Genomic DNA, 22,806 nt, shown 5'->3' on the forward strand with positions numbered 1-22,806 from the left:
AAACAGCCAATGACGCAATCAGATGCGGCGCGTCTTCCGGTTGAGATCAGCTGACACAACAGCTGCGCTTGGGCCAAGGCACAGTTAGGATCAGTTAACGAAGTACGTGGAATCGTTTTTCCTTTCCTATTTAAAAGCGTTTAAATAAATAAAGGGTATTTAACCGTTTATTATAACTACAGATATTTTCCTTTGAAAACAGCAGACTGGTTGGAAGACTGGTACAGTAACCCGGAGAAGGGTTGCTCCGAGTTTCACTTTTCACTTTCCAGTTCCAGGATAATTCGTGGAGACTCGTCCCCAAAGCAGAGCTACTGTGTATTTTGAAAGTACCGATTCTCAAAGCATTGTGTTTGAGTTGTTTTTGTTAAATTGGTACGTAGACATGTGTTTAGTATTAGAGCACATAGCTGCCGTGTCGCTTAGCGATTTATAGGAGACAACAATCAGCTTGAGTATAAATATTAAGAGTTAGTGTAAGCTTTTAATAATAATTCTGCTGAGCGTCTGACTGTTCTATACAGTCTCAAGTCCTGTATTATGCGATTTGTTGTTTTTTTTTTTACAGATTGTTATTTTAATGTTTTTCACAATGTTCAGATTTATCCACACTGTGCTCATTAGTGCTGCTTATTTCATGCAAGACATGACCCGTTTAGTCCCATCATATTGTGTTGAAATGCATCCAGTTGAACCAGGTCCTATGCTAATAACCCCCCTGTTAACAGTTGGTTTGTGTGGATCTTTCATTTGAGTCTTGTTTGGGAAATCTGTGACGTGGATCAGGCCCAATTTCCTTCAGGGAAATGCTGGTATATGTAATGAATGGGATTTATTTGAAAACCTTTTCTTTCAGCGTTAATAATGTCTGCGTACCGCGGCAGTCGCAACCCCTTCGCTGAGGATGACGATGAAGACTTTGGGGGGAAAGCGAGTGGAAGCGGCGGCTGGAGCGAGCCGTCAGAGGCAGAGGACCGGCAGAGGTGGCTGGAGCAAGAAGTGATGCGGACAGCTCAGTCCGCAGTAGACAGCAGCCATAGATCCCTCTCTCTTATTTACGAGTCTGAGAAAGTGGGGTCCGAGACAGCAGAGGTATGTCTGAACCTGTGCAGCTTTATCAAATACACCTGAACCCAGCGCTCTCCCTCCACTTCAAATGTTCACTCAGCAGTTTTCTGACACCCTGCCAGGAGTGAAGTAAAGGCACATTTTCAGAGACAATAATACACTATTAAGAAACTGCTTCTTCCTTCAGCTAAGATGTATAGGGTTACAGAAGTTGTAATTCTCTCCACTGTTTTCCCTTTGCTTCAAAGGAGGGCCCCTCGTGTCCTTTCCACACTGTTGTGTAACTATGTTGCACAAGGTATTCTTGTTGTGGCCTCTCTCGCAATTATTTTTCATTAGTTGTGCAATAAAGGAAACCTCAGATGAAAAAAAGCCAGTGGGTTAGTTGGTTTCACGCCTACAGTGTGGTGTTACTTTCATAGTGACCCCGGCAAGTCTGTCCTCAGAAACACTTTTTTTGAAGTGGCATTTCCATTCAAAGGAATGCAGCTTTTAGACCGTGCACATACGTTTTCTAATAGGGAGAATAAGATTGTAGAGTCAGTGTTTCAATAGACCATTTTTTTAAATCTCTTTAAGGTTTATTAGGTCACTGAGATGTGGGTTTCCAGTGTCCTAGAGTTTTAATTTCACTGTAAAAGCTTTTGTTTTATGGAATGTTTTTGGGTGGTCTAGTACTTCAGTTCCATAGCAGATGGGATCTACAGTACAAGATGAGGAATTGATTAATCATTCACATGATCTGTAATTGATTAATTGATCGTTCACATGCTCTGAGTGATCTGTTAAAAGAAGACGTGCTGGTTTTAATGTTTCTAAAAGTGGCTCTTTTAAAATTCCCTTTAGGAATTGATTCGACAGGGCGAGGCTCTGAAACGGACTGAGAGGATGGTGGATAACATGGATCAGGACCTGAAGACCAGCCAGCGGCATATCAACAGTATAAAGAGCGTGTTCGGGGGCTTGGTCAATTACTTCAAACCCAAACCAGAGACGAAACCACCACCGGAACAGCCCCCAGACTACAAGCCCAGCAGCAGGTGCCTTTCCATTGCTTCCAAATCAAAAGGAATAATAATAATACTTTCCATGCTTTTCAATTTGCATTTTGTTAGAAGCTGAAATTGAGACAGAAAAACACATTGCCTGTAGTTGCTTGGAAAACCAGTAACTGTTGTTGTTCTATTATTTTATACCTGCCAGATTGCAAGATGCATTGGTCCACAGCAAGGAGCAAGAACATAACTACCAAGCAAGCCACCCTAATCTGAGAAAGCTAGATACAGGAGGTAATAAAAATCTCTGATTGACACTGTAGGGATTCAGACATAAAGGGTTAATAATTAGTAATTCCTGATGTAAACACTAGATGGAGCTGCTATGAAGTAAATAAACACAAATGCTCCAAGACACTAAAGGGTTAAAATAACCCACAGTGTATGTTCAGACTGAAATTAGAACACAGTATTTGTCTCATTTTGTAGGATTTGGTGCCAAAGCCAGTGCTGATTACTCCTCTTCACAAAGCAGTAATGGATATCCCAAGAACAAGCAGCTAATGACAGCCCACAAACAGCTGGATAATAACTTGGGTAAGAAATTCTCCGGAAAGGAATATCTTTAATTAGTGCCTGATCTGGATTTTAAATCCAGGACCTTCCATGTTGATTGGAATATTGACACAGCAATCTGCATTGTCCCCATTGCACTGTTAATAAAAGTGCATAGATTTTGCACTACAGATACATCTATTCAGACTGATCAAGGTCCTCCTTTATTTCCCACCTACAGATGACATGGCTGCTGGGCTGAGCCGTCTGAAGAACCTTGGATTGGGGTTGCAGAGTGAGATAGACTCTCAAGACCCGATCCTTCACAGGTTGACTGGAAAAGTAGACAATATGGATTTGAAAATTAGGACCACAGATCAACAGCTGAAAAAACTTTAATAAACCTGTATGACCAACACCGTTCTGCATACTTTTGTAATCATGAATTTTGAGTTGATTTTATTTATTGTATATTACCACTATATTATTATTATAAGAAGGATAAAAGGTAAAACATTATTAATCTTTTTGCTATTGCTGCCGGTAAAAAAAAAAAAAAGAAATATTTTATACCTTCTGAATGTTAAGTAGATTCACAGGGAATAACATATTCCTTTTTTCCCAGACCAAACCATCCCAAAAATGAGACTGGGTTGAGGTGTGTGCTGTTTTTCTCTGTGCAGTGTACAGAGAACGCAGCAGCTACTGTATGTATACTGTGTCAGAAATGTGGCCTATTTAGAAGCTTTATGGAGTTAATTCTGTTCAGATCTCCTCTGTTTATTGTTTATAAAGTAGTATAGGCTAAACTTCTTAACATTTTCCAGCAATGGAAGCTACCACTAAATGTTGCAGCCCAATCTAGACATCCAGATAGTATTTTCAGCTTAAAGGAATAAGGATGTTGCTGTTTGTGGTACACTTGTGTAATGAGTTTGCTTTTGCATTAGGAGAAAGTTGGAGACCCGACCATAATGCATTATACACAGCCCTGCGCTAGAAGGGTCGCATTGTCACAGCATTCTTATCAATCTTCTGATGACCTTTTTATTTAAATGCATCAAAGAAAACAAACACAGCAATGCTTTATAGAAAAATGTTTCAGGGGGGTGTATGTTATATAACCATGACTCTCATTGCTTTTATAAAAAGCCTTCAAGATGCTATGAGTTGTGCAGACAACTGCAGAGTTGAGTGTGGGATTCCTTTACAAGAACAGACACCCCCCATGCTCTGACCTGACCTGCAGTTACATCATGGAACTACTTTATTGTGTTGTGCTAAGCATCATTCAGATCACTGTTTTAGATTAATTATATAGAACGTTCTCCTGGTGACTGTTTGTTGTTTTCCTGAAACATCCAAATCTTGACAATAAATGAAATGCATTGTGCTGGAGACTGCGGTCCTTTAATAACTCAGCCCCTGGCCTCTTCAACACAATGAGATTAACATTCCTCCACTCAGGGAACACTGGAGTGCCTGCTTCCATTCACTCATCTGCCTTTCATCCCAGGTAATCCAGACTAACTCTCCAAGCCCACTGATTGGCGGTGATTTACTCCAGATGAGATCTCCGCTAACTCAACTCCACTGCTTTACTGGAATAAGTTTAGGCACTGTATTGGGAAGGAATGGGATAAACACAGCAAGTCAGGTCTTCTAAGAAGTAACAATCTGAAGTTCAGTTATTTCTCAAATCACAGTAAATGCAATGCAAGTTGCAGAATTAAGAGATCCACAGTGCTGACAAATATTGCTCAACATCCCTGCCAAACTGGAGGTCTGGAACACTGCTCTGACGTCTTGGCATCTGACATGCAATCTGTCACTTCTCATTTACTGAGATGAGTTCCTGACAGGGGGACCTGGTTCTGATTAAGAATGAGAATCTGCTCCCTGTGAAAAGGAGCAGGGTGTCATTAGGTAGGAAGGTGACGTTCTGCGAACACACAGATCTTTAGCACATTAAGCAGATGTGAGCAGCTGGCTCATGGCTTGGTCTGTTGCACTGCGGGAGGTGGGGGTGTGCTGCCCTGCCCTGGCCACAGCTGAGGGCATGCTGGCTTTTTATTTATTAATTTTTTCTGGTTATGTTGGTTAAACTGGCTGAAAAAAAACAACTGTACAAAAACTGTACAAGTCAATCAGTTGTTGTCTACACTTCTAAATGAATCAAATTCGGTAAACCTGCGCTCCTTTTAAATATAAAGTAGTGAGAAGGAAATCAGTACGTATTTGTTTCATTTCCCAGCTCAGGGATTTTCAGCAGGGGAAACACATTTTACCTGTAAATATAGGAATTCCACAAGAGATTATTACAGCAATTGTAATCATACCATAAACTCATGCACATCAGAATCTAGATGCACATCGGAATTATTATTATTATTTTGTTTCACATAACAGTTACAGTGTAACAGAGAATAAACTTTCTAAAGCACTGATTTAGAAAAAAGCACACACTGTATATTTTAGCACAAAAACAGTTTTCCGTACTAAAAAAAAAAAAAAAAATTGGGGGTAATGGGGTTGGGAAATGAAGAAGTTGGCGAGGCAGGGTCAGAAGCAGCTACCTTCTCTGTTATTGTCACTTTTTCCCACTTCTAATAAAAGGGATAAGAACTTCCCACCCAAATTCTTATTAAATTGCTGCCACAACTGACCCAGAATGATGGTGTGCCAAACAGGGAGGTAGAGCTGTAGAACATTAAGAGTGGAGCTGGTCAAAGAAAATGAATAAAGCACATTTGCAAGAAGAAAGTGTGTTTATGTATGTTCAGTAAATCCAGTAAAAGCAAATATGCATCTGTGCATGCTTGACTGTTCAACCAACTTGGGTTTTTGCTGTATGCATAATTACTTCACTGCAAAGCACACAGGGTGCAAATGCTCCAAGCACCATTGAGAGCCCACCTTGTGAACTACAGTCCTGCACACATGCAGCTGGAATGGAGATCAGGGTGCATCGGGCTGCTTTAGTCTGGAAAGGATTCAAATCACTGACTACCTCCTGAAGCACTGTGAAGCACACTTGGAGATCAGTCCATACTGAAAGCAGATTTCTTCAGGGGAAATTACATTGATTGAACAGAATACAAGTTTGATTTACTGCTAACAGAGCACTGTGTGATAGTACTGGGTTTCTGTTAACGGTTAAACACACCCAGTGTTTAAATGCCTCATGTCACACAGGGCAGGATTCAAGGGGGAAATGAGATGAAAACATGGGGTCATAGTTACAGGATGATCGCAGAGTTAAAAGAGTGAGTTATTCTAATTGAGCACACACAAAATCACTCAACAGCCAACACTACTGTAGCGCACCATGGTGAACTAGCATGCTCATTGCATGCACTTTACCATGCTTTTCCAAACTGTGTTTCTAATGCCCTTTACTACTGTTTTCTCACCTGAAACACCACAGTATACTCATGTTTTGATTACAGGAATGTAGTCCAGACATACCCGGCCTGTCCTCCTGTTACTTGTATGTGTGTTGCATTAGTATTGTCATATCGACCTACAGTTCTCATCTATGAGCAAGACGACTGAGTTGGGCTATCGAATGGACAGCTCTAGGGGTAGAACATTGATTCTATGATTGTAAACCATTAAAATCTCATTTTGAGTTAATCACTAAAGTGTAACTGTTTACATTGCTTTCCCTAAACAGAGAAAGACGGTTCCCTGTGGAAAATGTTATTCAAATTTGTTTGAGAATCTCTCTCTCTAGCTAATAATACTTGTTATCCACAAAGAGCTATGAGGAATACAGCATTCATACCTGCAGTTTTCAACAAGTTCAAACAATGCAATTCTGAACTCTAAAGAGGAGAAAAAACATGGCAATGTTTATTGTTCATCTGTAGAGGATCCTGAGCAAATGTAGACAAAAATATACATTGCGCACATCCAACCCCTTTGAAGTTGAATAACATCCCACTACCTGTGATCTCAAGAGAATGTGTAGAATGTTAAATCTGGCTGAGCACTGTAATTACAGATGGGCTAGAGATACCATTATCCCAGCAGTGAAAAAACAAACCAGAACCAAACAAAAGATACAAAGGACCTCATCGTAAAAGACAGAGGGAAATACGTTTACTGAAGACACGTGTTCTGGTTTTATCTTCAGTGCTCGGCCGGTCCCTAGTAGTTTATTTTCCCAGAGCTTTATCTAGCCAGTTCTTAAAGAACCCCAATAAGTGAGCACCAGCGGTAACCCATTCCATACCCTCACCCCTCTCTGTGTAAAGAACCCCAATGAGTGAGCGGTAACCCATTCCATACCCTCACCCCTCTCTGTGTAAAGAACCCCAATGAGTGAGCGGTAACCCATTCCATACCCTCACCCCTCTCTGTGTAAAGAACCCCAATGAGTGAGCGGTAACCCATTCCATACCCTCACCCCTCTCTGTGTAAAGAACCCCAATGAGTGAGCGGTAACCCATTCCATACCCTCACCCCTCTCTGTGTAAAGAACCCCAACGAGTGAGCGGTAACCCATTCCATACCCTCACCCCTCTCTGTGTAAAGAACCCCAATGAGTGAGCGGTAACCCATTCCATACCCTCACCCCTCTCTGTGTAAAGAACCCCAATGAGTGAGCGGTAACCCATTCCATACCCTCACCCCTCTCTGTGTAAAGAACCCCAATGAGTGAGCGGTAACCCATTCCATACCCTCACCCCTCTCTGTGTAAAGAACCCCAATGAGTGAGCGGTAACCCATTCCATACCCTCACCCCTCTCTGTGTAAAGAACCCCAATGAGTGAGCGGTAACCCATTCCATACCCTCACCCCTCTCTGTGTAAAGAACCCCAATGAGTGAGCGGTAACCCATTCCATACCCTCACCCCTCTCTGTGTAAAGAACCCCAATGAGTGAGCGGTAACCCATTCCATACCCTCACCCCTCTCTGTGTAAAGAACCCCAATGAGTGAGCGGTAACCCATTCCATCCCCTCACCCTCTCTGTGTAAAGAACCCCAATGAGTGAGCGGTAACCCATTCCATACCGTCACCCCTCTCTGTGTAAAGACGCGACTCTTACCTTCTGTTCTGAGACTCCACTCATTTCCCAATTGCGTCCTCTAGTCTTGGTCTCAGTGCTTTGCTTGAAATATTGATCAAACCTCCCCCAAATCATCTCAGTGATTTCCCTCAATCTGCCTTGAGAACTCATACCATGTAACCCTGGGATTAGTACAGTGAGTGTTCAAAAAGCATGAGGAGTGTCTGGGCTGAGATTAAGCAGGGGCACTGGTGTTAACATCGATGCGTCATGCTTCTAAATGAAAAGAATCGTTTAAAAAGTTCAAACTGCACCCGTTGGACAGCCCGCCTGTAGCAAGGACCGTCCCCAGTATACTCTTCTTTGTAATCCCAGATTCACGTGGGGGGCAGGGTGTGCACTCTGCAGTGTTTACTGCTCCTATAACATGAAAGCACTTCCAATGTATGGTCATAAAACACCACCGTTCACTATTCAAAGACCTGATGTGAAACACAAATGCAGTGTACATTTATTTCACAAAAACAATGGTAAGTATACAATAAAATGACCAATTCTACACAAGTAAATGCACAATGTATTATTATTATTGTCCATGGAACTCAGGAGAGCGCCATTTAAAGGAAATCGTATATCTGACTGAATAAGTGAGTGGTATGTGACATCGATCTGTCCAGAGATTAAAATTACTTCATTGAAACATTATCATGTGGACAGCCCTGGTAATGCAACTTGATTGAGAGTATCATAGAATACAGCCGTGTACCAAATGTAAAGACACCAGGTTTGCGGTCTGTATTACCAGCATAAGCTCCCCTAAGAGGGGTGTTGAATGAATTGAAAATCAGCTTGTGAAATCAGTCAGGTTGTTAGTGAAGGGCGGTGTGAGATATTTAAAAGCTACTAGAGCCCGGATTCTACCAACAGGATCCCCGCATACTCTAGGTCACATCCCAAACCAATTTCATGACCAGTTTGCTTGAACAGCACTAATCTGCAAGCCTGGTCTCTCTGCTGCCTGCCGGATCTCTCTCGCCTTGCCCAGCTGCTGTTCTAACTGGAGTTACACAAAGTCTGTGAACAGTGAAATACTGATACCACGGGAGGGCATGGCTTCTAAGAAACAGGACCATTTATACAAAACCATGAACACAAAAAGTACAAAATGTAGAAAGCAAAATAATAATTCTTTCAAATGCATCTGCATATATGGAGGTAGATAGCAAATTTTCAGAGGTAAAAAGACATATAGGCATCTTTTTGTGCGTTGAGAAAAAAAAAAAATACACATTTACATGGCGAAATCTATGTTTTGTTGATGTGCTTTGTGAGAAAAGTTATTATATGAGGTTTACATGAAGGCGTGCAGCAGGAAGAGAAGACTTTTCCTTCATACTTCTGCTCTCTCTCTAGTCGTGCTGTTGTTGAGTCCTTGGTGGCTGGCAGGATTCTTCATCATCCAGGAGCTGTCCTGTGGGTTTCAGCGAGACAAGCTTATACAAAGATGAGGGAGTGCTGCGGACACCTGCACTGCTCTCGAGAGGACTCCCGCACCCACGAGCCCTGGCAGCCCGGGACAGAGGCTGCAGTCCAGAACGTCCTGAATCACAACGGAAAACACAGCCATCATTAATCACACAAGGGTGCGCTTCCTCAAAACTATATTTCATTTTCCGCATTTCAGTAGAAGAAGGAACAAACTCTAGCCCGCCAAGCTTCAACACAGTAAAACACAAAGAATATATTTTTGGTTCAAACTAGCACTAAAATGAATGCTAACTGACGTTTTAGTATCCACGTTCTCACATCCTGTCAGCACTAGTATCTTACTTTCCTAGTAATTTATGACTTCATGAGCTGGATTTCAAAACCACTCCAGGTACCTCAGGTCGCAGTGCAGTGCTCTTTGATCCACCCCCTAGTGTTTAAAGTGCCCCTGTAGTTCTCAGGGTCTTGGCTCTTGCCAGGGAGATCTCTCACCTCGTAGCTTCCAGGCCGTCCCCTTCACAGCGGCTCCTGCTGCCCATGGCTTCTCCGTGACACTCGACACAGACAGACCTCTCCCTCAGCAGGTGACTGCTCCAGAGGCTCTGCCGACACGCCGCGCTCACCTGCTTCACCCGGAAGTGCACGCAGTAACTGGGGGGAAAAAGCAAGACCGAGAGCTAATTACCACAGGCCGTGGATTTAACATGCGTTACCACCAGGAGAGCGACAAAACAAAAGTGCATTGCTGAGGAGCTGCAGATAGACTGCATGCTGCTTTTCAGCGAGAGGTATTGTCTCAAAATGACGTGGTTTATTTGTTCACTTTAATTTTTTTTTGGAGGGGGACCAGTTCATGGTTCTGTTAACATTTTCCTCTGTTTTGTTTTTTTACCTGGCTTTGAAGTGGGTCATTCTAACTGTCCAGCACCAAAGAGACTCACTCATTCCATTCAAAATATGTGACAGTGCGACCTTCAACTCTGCTGGTCTATTTTGCCAGGCAAGATGAATGGCCGTTTTGTCACACGATTTAAGTCGCTTCGGATAAAAGTGTCTGCTAAAATGACTAAAATAAATCATTAAAGTGATTTTAATGCAGTGAGGAAATCTAGGCAGCAAGAACTTTCCAGAAAAGCTCACAGACAGAGAGAAAAATGCTAATAAACCTATTACTGGATCAACAGGACAGAGACAGACAAGGCATACAGACTGGTCGGAGTTTTAGGCAATTACAGCTTAGGCAACTCACAGCACTCACTGTGCTTGTATGCTAAACACTTTTCTCAGTGACTATTTATATAATTATCTCCCATTGATTTAAACCCGGGCTCTAATTTAATTACAGTCCCGCCGATCGTGAAAGACAAACGCCCTTGAGAATTCCCCTTCAGGGTTTTATGTCTAAACAGCAGCTTTCCTGAAGGAGCGTCTCAGGATTGAGAAGACCCTGTCCCCAGTGACCAATTACAGACATGAGTAGCTGTTTATACCCTCTGTTATTTACAGTAAGTTTGTCCACAAAGCCAGCCACAAAAAGCCCTCTGGTCCAATTAGCCCTTGTTAGGATTTCCTGTTTACAGACCGCTGCCAAATTTAGTTTGATAAAAAAAAAACCCTCTAAAAAAACAATGACAGATTTGACACCAGTTTTGGTTCAGGCAGTGTGAAGCCATCCTCCAGATTGCTTGTATCCACACGCATGTGTTTATAAGTCACTTAGGGGAACATAGTTGCAGATTGCAGATTGCGAGATATCAATATAATTTCAGTCCAACCCTGCAGGTTTAACAATAGAAATAAAGCAAAATTTAAAAAAAAAAAAAAAAAAACACCCAGCCAATGCGAGCTAGGCTGACACCCATCCCGTTTATACCCAGAGTCTAACATAAATGCTAAACAGTTCAATAAATGGCAGCTTTGAAAACGACCCTGGATTTGACATTTCCTGTTTGAAACAGGCAGTGAAATACAATTGGAAAAGTTCAGGAAAATCTATTCTCAATGTGAGACATGCAAAACATAAACTGGTACAGCACTGGTAACCAATAAATAACTTGCATACATTGCTGACATATACATAGAAATAACATTGCATGTGCCAATATCATGGCCTACTACACATGCATACTGTACCAGTACTACAGCACAAGCAAACTCACAGCTAACCCTTCCCTGACACTGGACACAAATGTAATGTGATACAGAGGCTTACTGTATTACTGAAATCTTTGCTATAATAAAAAGCCTTCTCAGTGCAATGGAAATAAACACCAAGAGACAAAGAAAGCCATTCTCGGTTCACTAATTGCAAGCTAGTTATACTGGTGTCCAATTCCCAGGGCTGTCATAAGCTCCGAAATCCAAGCTCCACGCAAGGTCATTCGATTTGGAACAGGGGTAGAAATGGCTCTTTTCTCTGTACAAAAGGCTGCTTTGTAGAACGGTGATCTCTGAAGGAAAGTAATTGATCCTGGGGTCAGGTGTGGACTGTCTAATTCTCAGCTTTATATCCTTTCATACTAGCTCATTAAAGCATGCTTTTTCACACAGAATGCTATTGGATTCTCAAAACACAAAGCTGTCATGCCCCTTGACTGAGTTTGAGCTGGTCCTCGGACTTCAATACATCAGAGGTCTGTTCTGCATTGGATAATTAAGCATCACTGTTCTTTCAGTGCCTTACAGAGGGTCCTCAAAGGAGGCTTTTAATGTTGTGTTATACAGATCTAGAGGGGGACCAGCACAGAAAGCATAGCTGCAATACCAGTGTAATTGACAGGTGGTCTTTTTATCCAGAGGCAAGCATCTAATTTCCTTTCCAATGTCATATAGTTTCCCAGAAGTAATCAAGGAAATGAAATAAAGATGCAGACAATACAACACGGTCCAAACTTAGGAAAGAAAAGTTACGGATGTCATCTGGTCATGAAGAAATTTTAAAAAAATCCTGAATGGTTTGCTGCTTTTAAAAGCAGTCATTCTTTTACCTGGGTTTCACTTCCTTCATCAACATGTGTGGCCTTCTCCAGGGGTCCTTGAAGTTCCTTTTGTAGGAATCAGGCAGAATCTTTGCCACCTCTGTAAATGAAATTGACATGAACAGAATAAGAACGTTCAGATATGTTTTGAAATTCTACATTCTCAACACCGCTGGGATCTGACCTCATAAGTGTTTCTCATTCTTGGGATCTATCCCCTCCCCTTTAGAAGAGACAATCAGAATGTGAGACACCAGCTCAGCGGTCCCTCGCTCGCATTTCCATGAAAATCACGGCTCTTTCATATTTCATTAATTTAAACTACATGCAGAGTCCAGGCTCAGATCAATGAAGTAATGCAGCTGCTGCAGATGTTCCTCCAGCTGTGAAGGAGAGCACCTGGAGGACAGTAGATACACAATAACAGCACAGAGAAGAGCGAGAAGGAAACCCCAGAACACTGATAACAGCATTAACTCAAATGTTTGTCTATGTTTCTTATACTAGAATAGCATGTTTCAAGTACAGGATGGAGCAGAGAAATGAAGCAACTTTCTAAAATGTCTAAACTAGACTAAGAGTCACCAATTTCCAACTGTAGAAAGTTCTGACAGAATACTAATGAATGCCGTTAACACAGAACTAAAACATGGAAATTCCAATCGTTCGTCACTGGATTTATTGGGTGTGAAGCTGGACGATACCATTTCAACAGCAATGCAATGCAGTGTCCTTCGAAGTGTGGAAGTCTGATTGAACCACACCATGAAACAGGAGAATTGCACAGATTCACATGGCCATGCTGCATACGAGTCCCATGTGCAAAACTCAGAAGTACCTTCAGCGGCGTTGCAGATAGGGCTGTGTCCGAAGCAGCCGCGCCTCTGCTTCAGGTCCGGGCATGGCGTTCCGCCGTTCCTAGGGGGCACTGTGACCTGCCGGGTCCTCTCTTTGCTGCCCCCGCCACACAGGGAGCCGCACTCCGACCAAGGACCCCAGGAACCAACCACACAGTCAATAGCTGCCAAAGGCAAAGAGGAACATGCATGATCACACCAGCACCAAACGATCTCCATCAGCTCTGTATGGACAGTGCAATGGTCCTGTAGCAACATGTAATGGTAGCACAAGTTACAGCTATGGACAAAGGTTTTGTATCACCTAGAATTTTAGGATTGAGACAGAAAAAAGCTATATGAACATAATTTAGATATTTTATTTAACATCATGTAATCAAAGATAGAAAATGAGATCGCAAAGGTCTACTGGAAGCAATAACAGTAGTACAGTATTTCATGTTAGTTTTCAAAATATTTTTTGTCAGTTTTTCATTAAGTATATGCAAAACTATAAAGCAGTATGCAATTAAATGTTAAGATAACATTATTCAGTAGGTTTCATTCTTTTGTCCATAGCTGTACATATATGCACCATTGGTAGAATGGCCCTATTTTGACATGTTGCTATACTGATGGCACCCTGCTGTTTTTCTAGCTTCACTTCATTGCAAGCTTGCTGTAGAATGTGAAATGGAAAAGCAGTACTGATCCCTCCTCCTCCTCCCACACTGAAGAACATGACCTGAGTGTGATCTTGAGCAGGAAAGACATCCCACCCTCCTCCCCTGTAAACTCTTTGGATACACACTGTCTCTTTGCTCTTTTTTAATTGGTTAGGGATTGCAGCTGGGAGAGGGGGCTTAAAACAAAAGCAAAAAGGCTTTCGTTTGGGGAGGGATGGGTTACTGAGCGGACCCTATAGCATGCAGGGCCAGCGTGAGGCTCTCCTTACAGTACTAATAGAGACGAGAAAATACATTTAAAACCTTCTTATTAAAAACAGCCGCACCTCGCCTTCTGAAACCACATTAACAGAGTCCTAGTAACCTGGAACATCACAACACTAGCTCTATTTACTGGGTTTACCAGCCCCTTGCTCATGGAGTCACACTATGTGCTGTAGCAGGCCAGTCCCTGAGAGATGTGTTGATCTTGGCTCCAGACGGTTATCCACACTGCACTGCTGTTTACATCTAATAATGACCCCGCTTGCATTACATTACAATGTGGCAGTGAAGCACAGCTTCAGCCCTCCTTGGCATCTGACACAAAGCTGGCTCTTTATCCTGGCAGCTGCTGGAAGATTAGGAGGCTGGGTTGGAGTGAGAACAACAATAAGAAACAGCTTCAAAACTTAGTCTCAAAGTATTACTTAGTATTGTTCCAGATAATACTGCACCCATACTAATATTACCACTGCTGCTGCATCTGAAGTTAGCAAATGGAAATCCCCACTTGCTTACTAGATCTCTATTTAACAGAGATGAACAGCATCTCCTCACTGTGTAGGCTTGCTTGCATCATGCTTTTTCATGCCAGAGAACAGGACCCAAAACTGCACTCCCTCTTCATTAGCGATCTCCTAGCACTACAGCTACACTATACAGGCTTTATATCTTCAAGGAAATGCATTATTACGAGCCAATGTTATAGCCTGTTAATGACACTCCAGAACAGAGTTAATTATATAGATTTTTAAATGCATTCTTGTTTATCTGAATTATTCACATATTTTGGAACAGTGCACAAAAAATGGTAACAATGTTGTTTCGATTCAGAGCCCATAATAATTTCAGACTTGATGCTTCATTTGAAATTGCCTGCTTTAATAGGCTAATGCGCTAAAATGATACATAATGCTTGCTGATTGCTCAATTTCACAGGCAGCTGACGGGACCATTAACTCAAACATGCCATGTGTGCATTTCAGCCTACAGGAAGAACAGGAACAGGTCACCATGAAGAACATGCTTCTCTTGTGCTTCGCTCTGGTTTGGCTTCAAGAGGACGTCTTCTTTCAGGTTTGTTTCTATTAATACAGGGAGCTCAAGGGTTAGTGCTTTGCAGGATGAAGTTACAAAGAAGAGATTTCTGGAATTCCCAGAAAATGAAAAGTGATCGGTCTAATTAAACACAGAGAACATATTAATTCAGGACAAGGACACACGTGCTCGCCCATCAGCAAGGGCAGTGACTGTCTTGTAACAGAATCGCTAAGGCTTCCACTGATTGGAGCCTGTGTCATGCTGTTTAACGGGTCTTATCGTTGTATAGTAATTTAATACAGACACAGATAAAAGGGCAGGGAAAAGGAAAATACCCAGGTTTGTATTTCAATCCACTTTAATGACTAGCAAGTGGGGCCCAGGATTGTACTGTTCCCATATAATTAGCCACGCTCTTTGTGAAAACTGCTTCTTTTTTAATGCCTGTGGTCATTTGTCATGCTGATCTGTGTAATTCATTCCCTGACATGATTGTAAGACAGTAACGTCTACATGACCGGGATAGTAATTGTTGGAATATCTCTATACTTGTATATTGCAGCAAGGCATTGGCTCAAAAAACTGAGATATTAAGTGTTTCTCTCCAATGTTACCAAAGTCGATCATGCTTATAATCATTGGATCTGCCTCTTGTTGCTTGTGGAATGAGTTCTGGTGGTCTCAAATCAATTTAGTTTACAAAACCATTTAGAGGGGTGTATAACTGAATGGCTCATTATGTAATTATCAGTTCTGAAGTGCTGAGAGAAAGCTTGAATCTACCTCCTGGGCACTGCAGCCGATTATCTCTCAGGCTCTCAGAGCAGTAAGAAGTGCTATTCAGATGAATGATGGATACAATCACACCTTCCTTTTCAATTGTTATGCCCTGTCAACATGGGGCTTGCACACAGGAACCCACAGTGGATGATTTGCTACGCAGATGCACAAACGCAGCAGCCAGGTTTTTCCGCACACTCTTTGAGGTGAACTGAAGCACGGCACAATCGCTCCCTCTAATCAATGTCTGATGCCAGGCCCTTCTGTTTTCATAAGAAGATTTTGTTTTTCTTCTGTCTTTCTGCCGGAAATACAGAGCTCACTGTCTCCTTCTCGGAGGTGATCGGACTGAGCTCCTTCTTTTAGTGCCTTTTCTGCTTTCCACATAGAAAGGCACACTTTCAGAGTCAAGAGACCAGCCTGCCTTCAATCTCAGGTCGGTAATCAAACTTGCTTTCCAGATGTTTAGCGTGTGGGATGAACCATATCCTCACCAGCTTATGAAATGGAAGTTTGTTATCTCTTTGGATCATGGGAATAGGCTGACATTTCAAACTTGCATCGTCAGCATTTCAAAGCACGATCTAGTTAGCTGTTACACAGGTTTATTAACACAAGTGTTTCTGCATTAAAAAGAAATGTGCTTAATTAGATTGCAGATCTACCACAGTTGTATAACGTACTTTTTAGAGAATCCAGTTACAAGCAATAAATAGAACAGTAAATGCAACCACAATGTACAATGTGTGTTGCAAGCATTCTAGCTATTATACACTAATAGCTATGCTGACGAGCTGGGCACCACGTTTGTTGCTTACTCTTGTGGTCATCTATCACGTCTCTCCTTTGAACATGATCCTTACTGCAAAGACATGAGTAGGAGAACTATCTGATTCACCTGCAGATGTTAATAATCCCAGTGACTCAAATACAAGTCATTGTCGAAGGAGGATATTGAGACCCATGAGCCAAACGTTCCAGCTCAGCCCTAGAAACTTAATTAAATCACCAACATGCACACAAGCCCAGGAAGACACAATTAATACTACCTTTCATGAAGCCGACCTGCCTACAGAATTCAATAACAACCATTAAATTACACAGCAAACCCCTCCCCGCCATGCCTTCCAGACAGTCTGCAGACAGCAGATTAATAAACTCCCTGGCAGGGAGGAAGGCCATCCAGGGACCATTGTCTCAGACCTTTGATGAGAATCTCAGATATTATCACGGCTAACAGATGTCAGTTTGACATGCTTACTTTATAAGGTGCTGGTGCACGTCTAGAGTGAATTTGCTGTAGAAATCTCAGTAACATGGTGTTAAAGCTAGCGGTAACCCTTTTAGGATGACTTCAGATGAGGTTCAGAATCCCACCCTAACACCAAATACCAGAAGACAGTGAGGCCCTAGGGGCAAAACACAACCCCCTATACTCTACCTGGGGCAGTAACCCTAGAGCAACACTCTGCATCTGGGCTTAATGAACTAGACTAGGCTGTAAATCCTAAATTCATATTTTGATGCTTTTATAAATTTGACTTAGGCCTTCAACTCTATAGATGGCACCGAAGACAATAAATCTCTTCAGTCTGGACAGCTGAAAATGATATGGAAACGCCAGGGAGTTGTAAATATCCTGCAGCCTGTGGTGAAACTGACCTTGAGCTCGAGAAGCCTAAAAAGACGTGGCACAACATTTACAAGGACACTGCAAATGAAAAATAAATCATCCTGTAATAATCTCCCACTGGAGAGACAGTGACACATGCTAGAGTGATGCAGTCTACTTCGTTTCCTCTTCAGATTGTAAATCTGCTGTGCTACAGGGTACAGATGATATTCCCCATCTCCCTTTACGCTTGGGACCTAAGTCTTTATCAGACTGCAGCGCTATACCTGCCTGCTTTAATCCCCCTCCTCTTATAAGGGATGCCTACACTCTGGAACACCTATTTCTATTTCTAGGTATTATAAAAAGTGCACCACAATGTAACATCTCTTTTCACAGACCTTGATTAGCACTCATCTTGTTAAGGTGTTCCAGGACTAGTGTTATATATTGATAAAGCACTGCTAAAGTATTCGTAGCCTTCAAGTGTAGGTGCCCCAAAGCAAAAACTATATACTGGCTATGCGTTAAAGCACCTAATTATTTAAATCTACCTCTGAAGCTTGTAAACAGAGCACCAGACTGGAGTTGTGTCAGGCTGCTCTAGCCAAGCAAGTGCTGTGCAACCTGCTTCAGTGGTCAGAAATCAAAGAAAGAAATGACAGCCTGTCTGCTGGTAGCTCTGTATACAGAATTACACATCTCTAAACTGGGACAAGCTCCACTATCAATTTGCCTCTATTCCCACGTACATGGTTCATTCAGCATGCTGTGGAGCTCACTGTCTCCGTGGTGATGAAGAGTTCATTCAGCATGCTGTGGAGCTCACTGTCTCCGTGGTGATGCAGAGTTCATTCAGCATGCTGTGGAGCTCACTGTCTCCGTGGTGATGCAGAGTTCATTCAGCATGCTGTGGAGCTCACTGTCTCCGTGGTGATGCAGAGTTCATTCAGCATGCTGTGGAGCTCACTGTCTCCGTGGTGATGCAGATTCAGTTCATTCAGCATGCTGTGGGTGCTCACTGTCTCCGTGGTGATGCAGAGTTCATTCAGCATGCTGTGGAGCTCACTGTCTCCGTGGTGATGCAGAGTTCATTCAGCATGCTGTGGAGCTCACTGTCTCCGTGGTGATGCAGAGTTCATTCAGCATGCTGTGGAGCTCACTGTCTCCGTGGTGATGCAGAGTTCATTCAGCATGCTGTGGAGCTCACTGTCTCCGTGGTGATGCAGAGTTCATTTAGCATGCTGTGGAGCTCACTGTCTCCGTGGTGATGCAGAGTTCATTCAGCATGCTGTGGAGCTCACTGAGCTCACTGTCTCCGTGGTGATGCAGAGTTCATTCAGCATGCTGTGGAGCTCACTGCCCCCCCCCCGATGACCCGCAGTGCCCTCTTCACCTTTCTCCTCCAATTTGATGTGTCAGTGCCAATTGAGTCCTTCAAGCCCAGCACCAGTAAATCTATTAACTCTTGAAATTAGTTTCAAAGCTGATAAATAGCTTATTTGTCACATTTTATGGACAAAAACACTGAACTTGTACCTGTTCCGCAAGCAGCTTTATAATCCCTTGAATTAGAAAGTGAAGAAACAGAGGGCAGCCTTGTTGTCCTGCTAGCAGTCACTGCACCTGATCATTCTGTTCAGAATTAGGTTTGAAAAGCACAACGTCAGACAGGGGACATGTGCAATTGTGTTATTGGGAAGTAGCGTGTCTACTGAACGATAAAGACTTTATAGGAAAATGATGCGTTTATCAAGTATTCATAACTAAAAACTCAATAATAAACAGAGGCTTTACCAATTGAGCTACAGATCAGCACATCTACAGAGCTTATTTTTTCAAGTATTGCTAATAATACAGAGTTTCACAGCACCTGACCCCAGGAAGCTCTGAACTTTGTTTCCAGCTGACCTTGTTCAATCTCTTTCAAGCAGAGCGTTTTCCACCTCAGACCGCACATGCATCCTGACAGCTGCAATGAGGCTGTCATCACATGGTGATCACTGGGAGTGCAGGGCTGGATGTGTCAGTGGGCTTGGAGGTGGTCCCTACCTGCACAAGTCAAGCTGCCAGTCTGGCCCATTGTGGGCTTTATGGGAACGCTGTCAATGCCAAACACCCACCAACTGAAATGACAGCCATCAGATTCTGAGCCACCCCATCTGTGGTTGCAGGTTGAACTGAAACGCCTGTCCCTCACCCTGCCCCGTCACAGAGCTCATCATACTGACGCTGGTCTGCTCCGAAATAGAGGAGACTCACAAGCCAAGACACCGCTGGGTTTCCATGAGCTATCCTCGCTATATGAAAACTGTTATGACATGTTGCTAGTCCTGCCTGGAATGTGGCTATTGCACATGATTACCACCTAAATACAGTTATTAGGAAGTTTGAATGATTTTTTGGTCTGATAAAATTGCTCTCTGGACCCCATCATTAACTGTGTAAGTAGTGCAACAAGAGCGATCTGCAACATGCCTGTCCAGAGGACATATCTTTGAAATATTTCAACACAGCGCAGAGTTCAAAGAAGTCTTTTATTGTTTTAGAAATGGTTAAACAGACAGAGAGCAGCAAAGTGTCTAAGGCAGTCACCAGTGCAGCTGAGCATTATAATAACTGCAAGCACAGCACTATAATCCACACTGTATTAATAACTGCAAGCACAGCACTGCAATCCACACTGTATTAATAACTGCAAATCCACACTGTATTAATAACTGCAAGCACAGCGCTGCAATCCACACTGTATTAATAACTGCAAGCACAGCACTGCAATCCACACTGTATTAATAACTGCAAGCATAGCACTGCAATCCACACTGTATTAATAACTGAAAGAGGAGCACTGCAATCCACACTGTATTAATAACTGCAAGCACAGCACTGCAATCCACACTGTATTAATAACTGCAAGCACAGCGCTGCAGCTGCACTGCAATCCACACTGTATTAATAACTGCAAGCACAGCACTGCAATCCACACTGTATTAATAACTGCAAGCTGCAATCCACACTGTATTAATAACTGCAAGCACAGCGCTGCAATCCACACTGTATTAATAACTGCAAGCTCCACACTGTATTAATAACTGCAAGCACAGCACTGCAATCCACACTGTATTAATAACTGCAAGCACAGCACTGCAATCCACACTGTATTAATAACTGCAAGCACAGCACTGCAATCCACACTGTATTAATAACTGCAAGCACAGCGCTGCAATCCACACTGTATTAATAACTGCAAGCACAGCGCTGCAATCCACACTGTATTAATAACTGCAAGCACAGCGCTGCAATCCACACTGTATTAATAACTGCAAGCACAGCGCTGCAATCCACACTGTATTAATAACTGCAAGCACAGCGCTGCAATCCACACTGTATTAATAACTGCAAGCACAGCACTGCAATCCACACTGTATTAATAACTGCAAGCACAGCACTGCAATCCACACTGTATTAATAACTGCAAGCAAAGCACTGCAATCCACACTGTATTAATAACTGCAAGCACAGCGCTGCAATCCACACTGTATTAATAACTGCAAGCACAGCACTGCAATCCACACTGTATTAATAACTGCAAGCACAGCGCTGCAATCCACACTGTATTAATAACTGCAAGCACAGCGCTGCAATCCACACTGTATTAATAACTGCAAGCACAGCACTGCAATCCACACTGTATTAATAACTGCAAGCACAGCACTGCAATCCACACTGTATTAATAACTGCAAGCACAGCGCTGCAATCCACACTGTATTAATAACTGCAAGCACAGCGCTGCAATCCACACTGTATTAATAACTGCAAGCACAGCGCTGCAATCCACACTGTATTAATAACTGCAAGCACAGCGCTGCAATCCACACTGTATTAATAACTGCAAGCACAGCACTGCAATCCACACTGTATTAATAACTGCAAGCACAGCGCTGCAATCCACACTGTTAATAAAACGTGCAGCTTATTAAACACCCCTTGCAGTCTCCTCTCTAGCAACCCCTATTGACAAAAGTCCATGAGCTCATCATGTCCCAGGTGAAGCTATATAACAAGCAAGGTAAATTCTCAAAGGACACCCGCTTTATCCTTCACAAACAAAAAAATGCGACCCACACACTGCTCGGGCTATTTTCCAGCAGCGGTATATACAGTAAATGCACGGTATATAGAAATCTATCTCTTTAAAAGCATGCAGCATACATCATGTACTGTAGTTTCCCTATGCAAAGCAAAATATTGCTACAAAAAAGCTATAATATTATTATTTAATAATTGATTCATATATTTAAAAAAAAATATTTCCACCTGTTGTTAAAAACAAACAAGCATGTTGCTTGCATCTTGCACGTTCTAGAACGCTTGTAGTTTGGGCAGCATAGTTTTAATTCTGTTTTCCTGTAACTTTATATAATTAGAAAGCATGGATAAAAAACTGTGCGTCGTGTAACAGCTCAGCAGCTGCGCTGTCATCGCAAAGCTAACTTAGTTAATAGAAAGGTGTGACGACTCACCAGATATTTGACACACGGCTTGGTAATCCGCGCAGCAGTCTCCTGTTCTCTGGCAATAGGTGTCACAGTAGCAAACAGTCTTTCTACTTGTGAATTCAAAGCACTCGTTATTCCTTCCTGTGCAGCATCTGGGGTTCTCCCGGTCGGTGCACCCCGCCTCTGCCCGCTGAAGAAGAATCCCCAACGCCGCCAGGTATCTGCAAGACAACCCAGACACATCCCAAAGACGCACCGAAAGCTCTCATGGTGAGGACACTAGTGCTGGTGTGGTGCGTGGATAAGTATATACGTGTGCGTGAAAACCTGCAAACATTAACCTAAAACAAGTTTACAACTCCCACCATCCCCCAGAATGCATGTTGACATAGCTGTGTATTTTATTGAAATTATTCCCTGCCCTGATAAGTTAGTTGTAAAACTTTTTCCAAGTTCAGTTTTTAAAAAAAAAAAAAAAATTTAATTTAAACTATAACATTGAAATAAAACAAGATCGAGCGTTTCTTACAGAAGTTGCTGCCTCGTACAGATTATTCATATGATTCTCCCATGACTTTCTTATTATTATTCTCCCTTGGTGGTGTTTTAGAGCACAGAAGCGCAAACTGTCCGATGAGAGCCAGTGTTCACTTTTTTTTTTTTTTTTTTTACAACCGTACAGAAACACCGCTGGATCCGAGTAAAGCGTGCCCCGCCTATTACACGCAGATTGGCTGAACAGTTCAATAAACCACGCCCACTGCTTTGATGTTATTTCACCTGGGTCCGAGCTGAACATAATCAAAGATATCAAAAACACATTTGTAAAGCATACAAATAAAATGAGAACTATAGGGCTCTATTTACTTTAGTAAATACTTTGTAACATGAGGAACTGCGGTGACCTTTTTATATAGATGTTGTATTAAATGTTATACAATATTGCTAATAATGAGAATATATACTAATCTATTTTAGTAAGGAATCCTC

At 42.4% G+C, this 22,806-nt stretch overlaps 2 protein-coding genes across 3 annotated transcripts; one reads left to right on the plus strand and one right to left on the minus strand.

Moving 5' to 3' along the window:
• Positions 1-13: 13 nt before the first annotated feature.
• Positions 14-3,036, plus strand: LOC121299482 (synaptosomal-associated protein 29-like). 2 transcript variants are annotated; one of them, XM_041227202.1, is made up of 6 exons: positions 14-102; positions 857-1,092; positions 1,915-2,108; positions 2,272-2,357; positions 2,553-2,660; positions 2,860-3,036. In XM_041227202.1, the coding sequence occupies exons 2-6, from the start codon at positions 865-867 to the stop codon at positions 3,015-3,017; spliced, it is 774 nt and encodes a 257-aa protein (XP_041083136.1). In that variant the 5' UTR covers positions 14-102; positions 857-864; the 3' UTR covers positions 3,018-3,036. The 2 variants fall into 2 exon arrangements, with proteins under 2 accessions (XP_041083136.1, XP_041083137.1); XM_041227203.1 differs by lacking the exon at positions 14-102 and adding an exon at positions 194-375.
• A 5,089-nt stretch (positions 3,037-8,125) lies between these two features.
• On the minus strand, positions 8,126-22,375 carry LOC121300276 (somatomedin-B and thrombospondin type-1 domain-containing protein-like). Its single transcript, XM_041228778.1, has 6 exons — positions 22,346-22,375; positions 21,841-22,078; positions 12,939-13,121; positions 12,110-12,200; positions 9,615-9,773; positions 8,126-9,234 (listed from the first exon to the last, which is right to left on the minus strand). Exons 1-6 carry the CDS (start codon positions 22,373-22,375, stop codon positions 9,129-9,131), a joined length of 807 nt encoding a protein of 268 aa, XP_041084712.1. The 3' UTR covers positions 8,126-9,128.
• Positions 22,376-22,806: the final 431 nt, after the last annotated feature.

The sequence above is a fragment of the Polyodon spathula genome, chromosome 25, assembly GCF_017654505.1.
Source record: "Polyodon spathula isolate WHYD16114869_AA chromosome 25, ASM1765450v1, whole genome shotgun sequence".
Lineage (NCBI taxonomy): Eukaryota > Metazoa > Chordata > Actinopteri > Acipenseriformes > Polyodontidae > Polyodon > Polyodon spathula.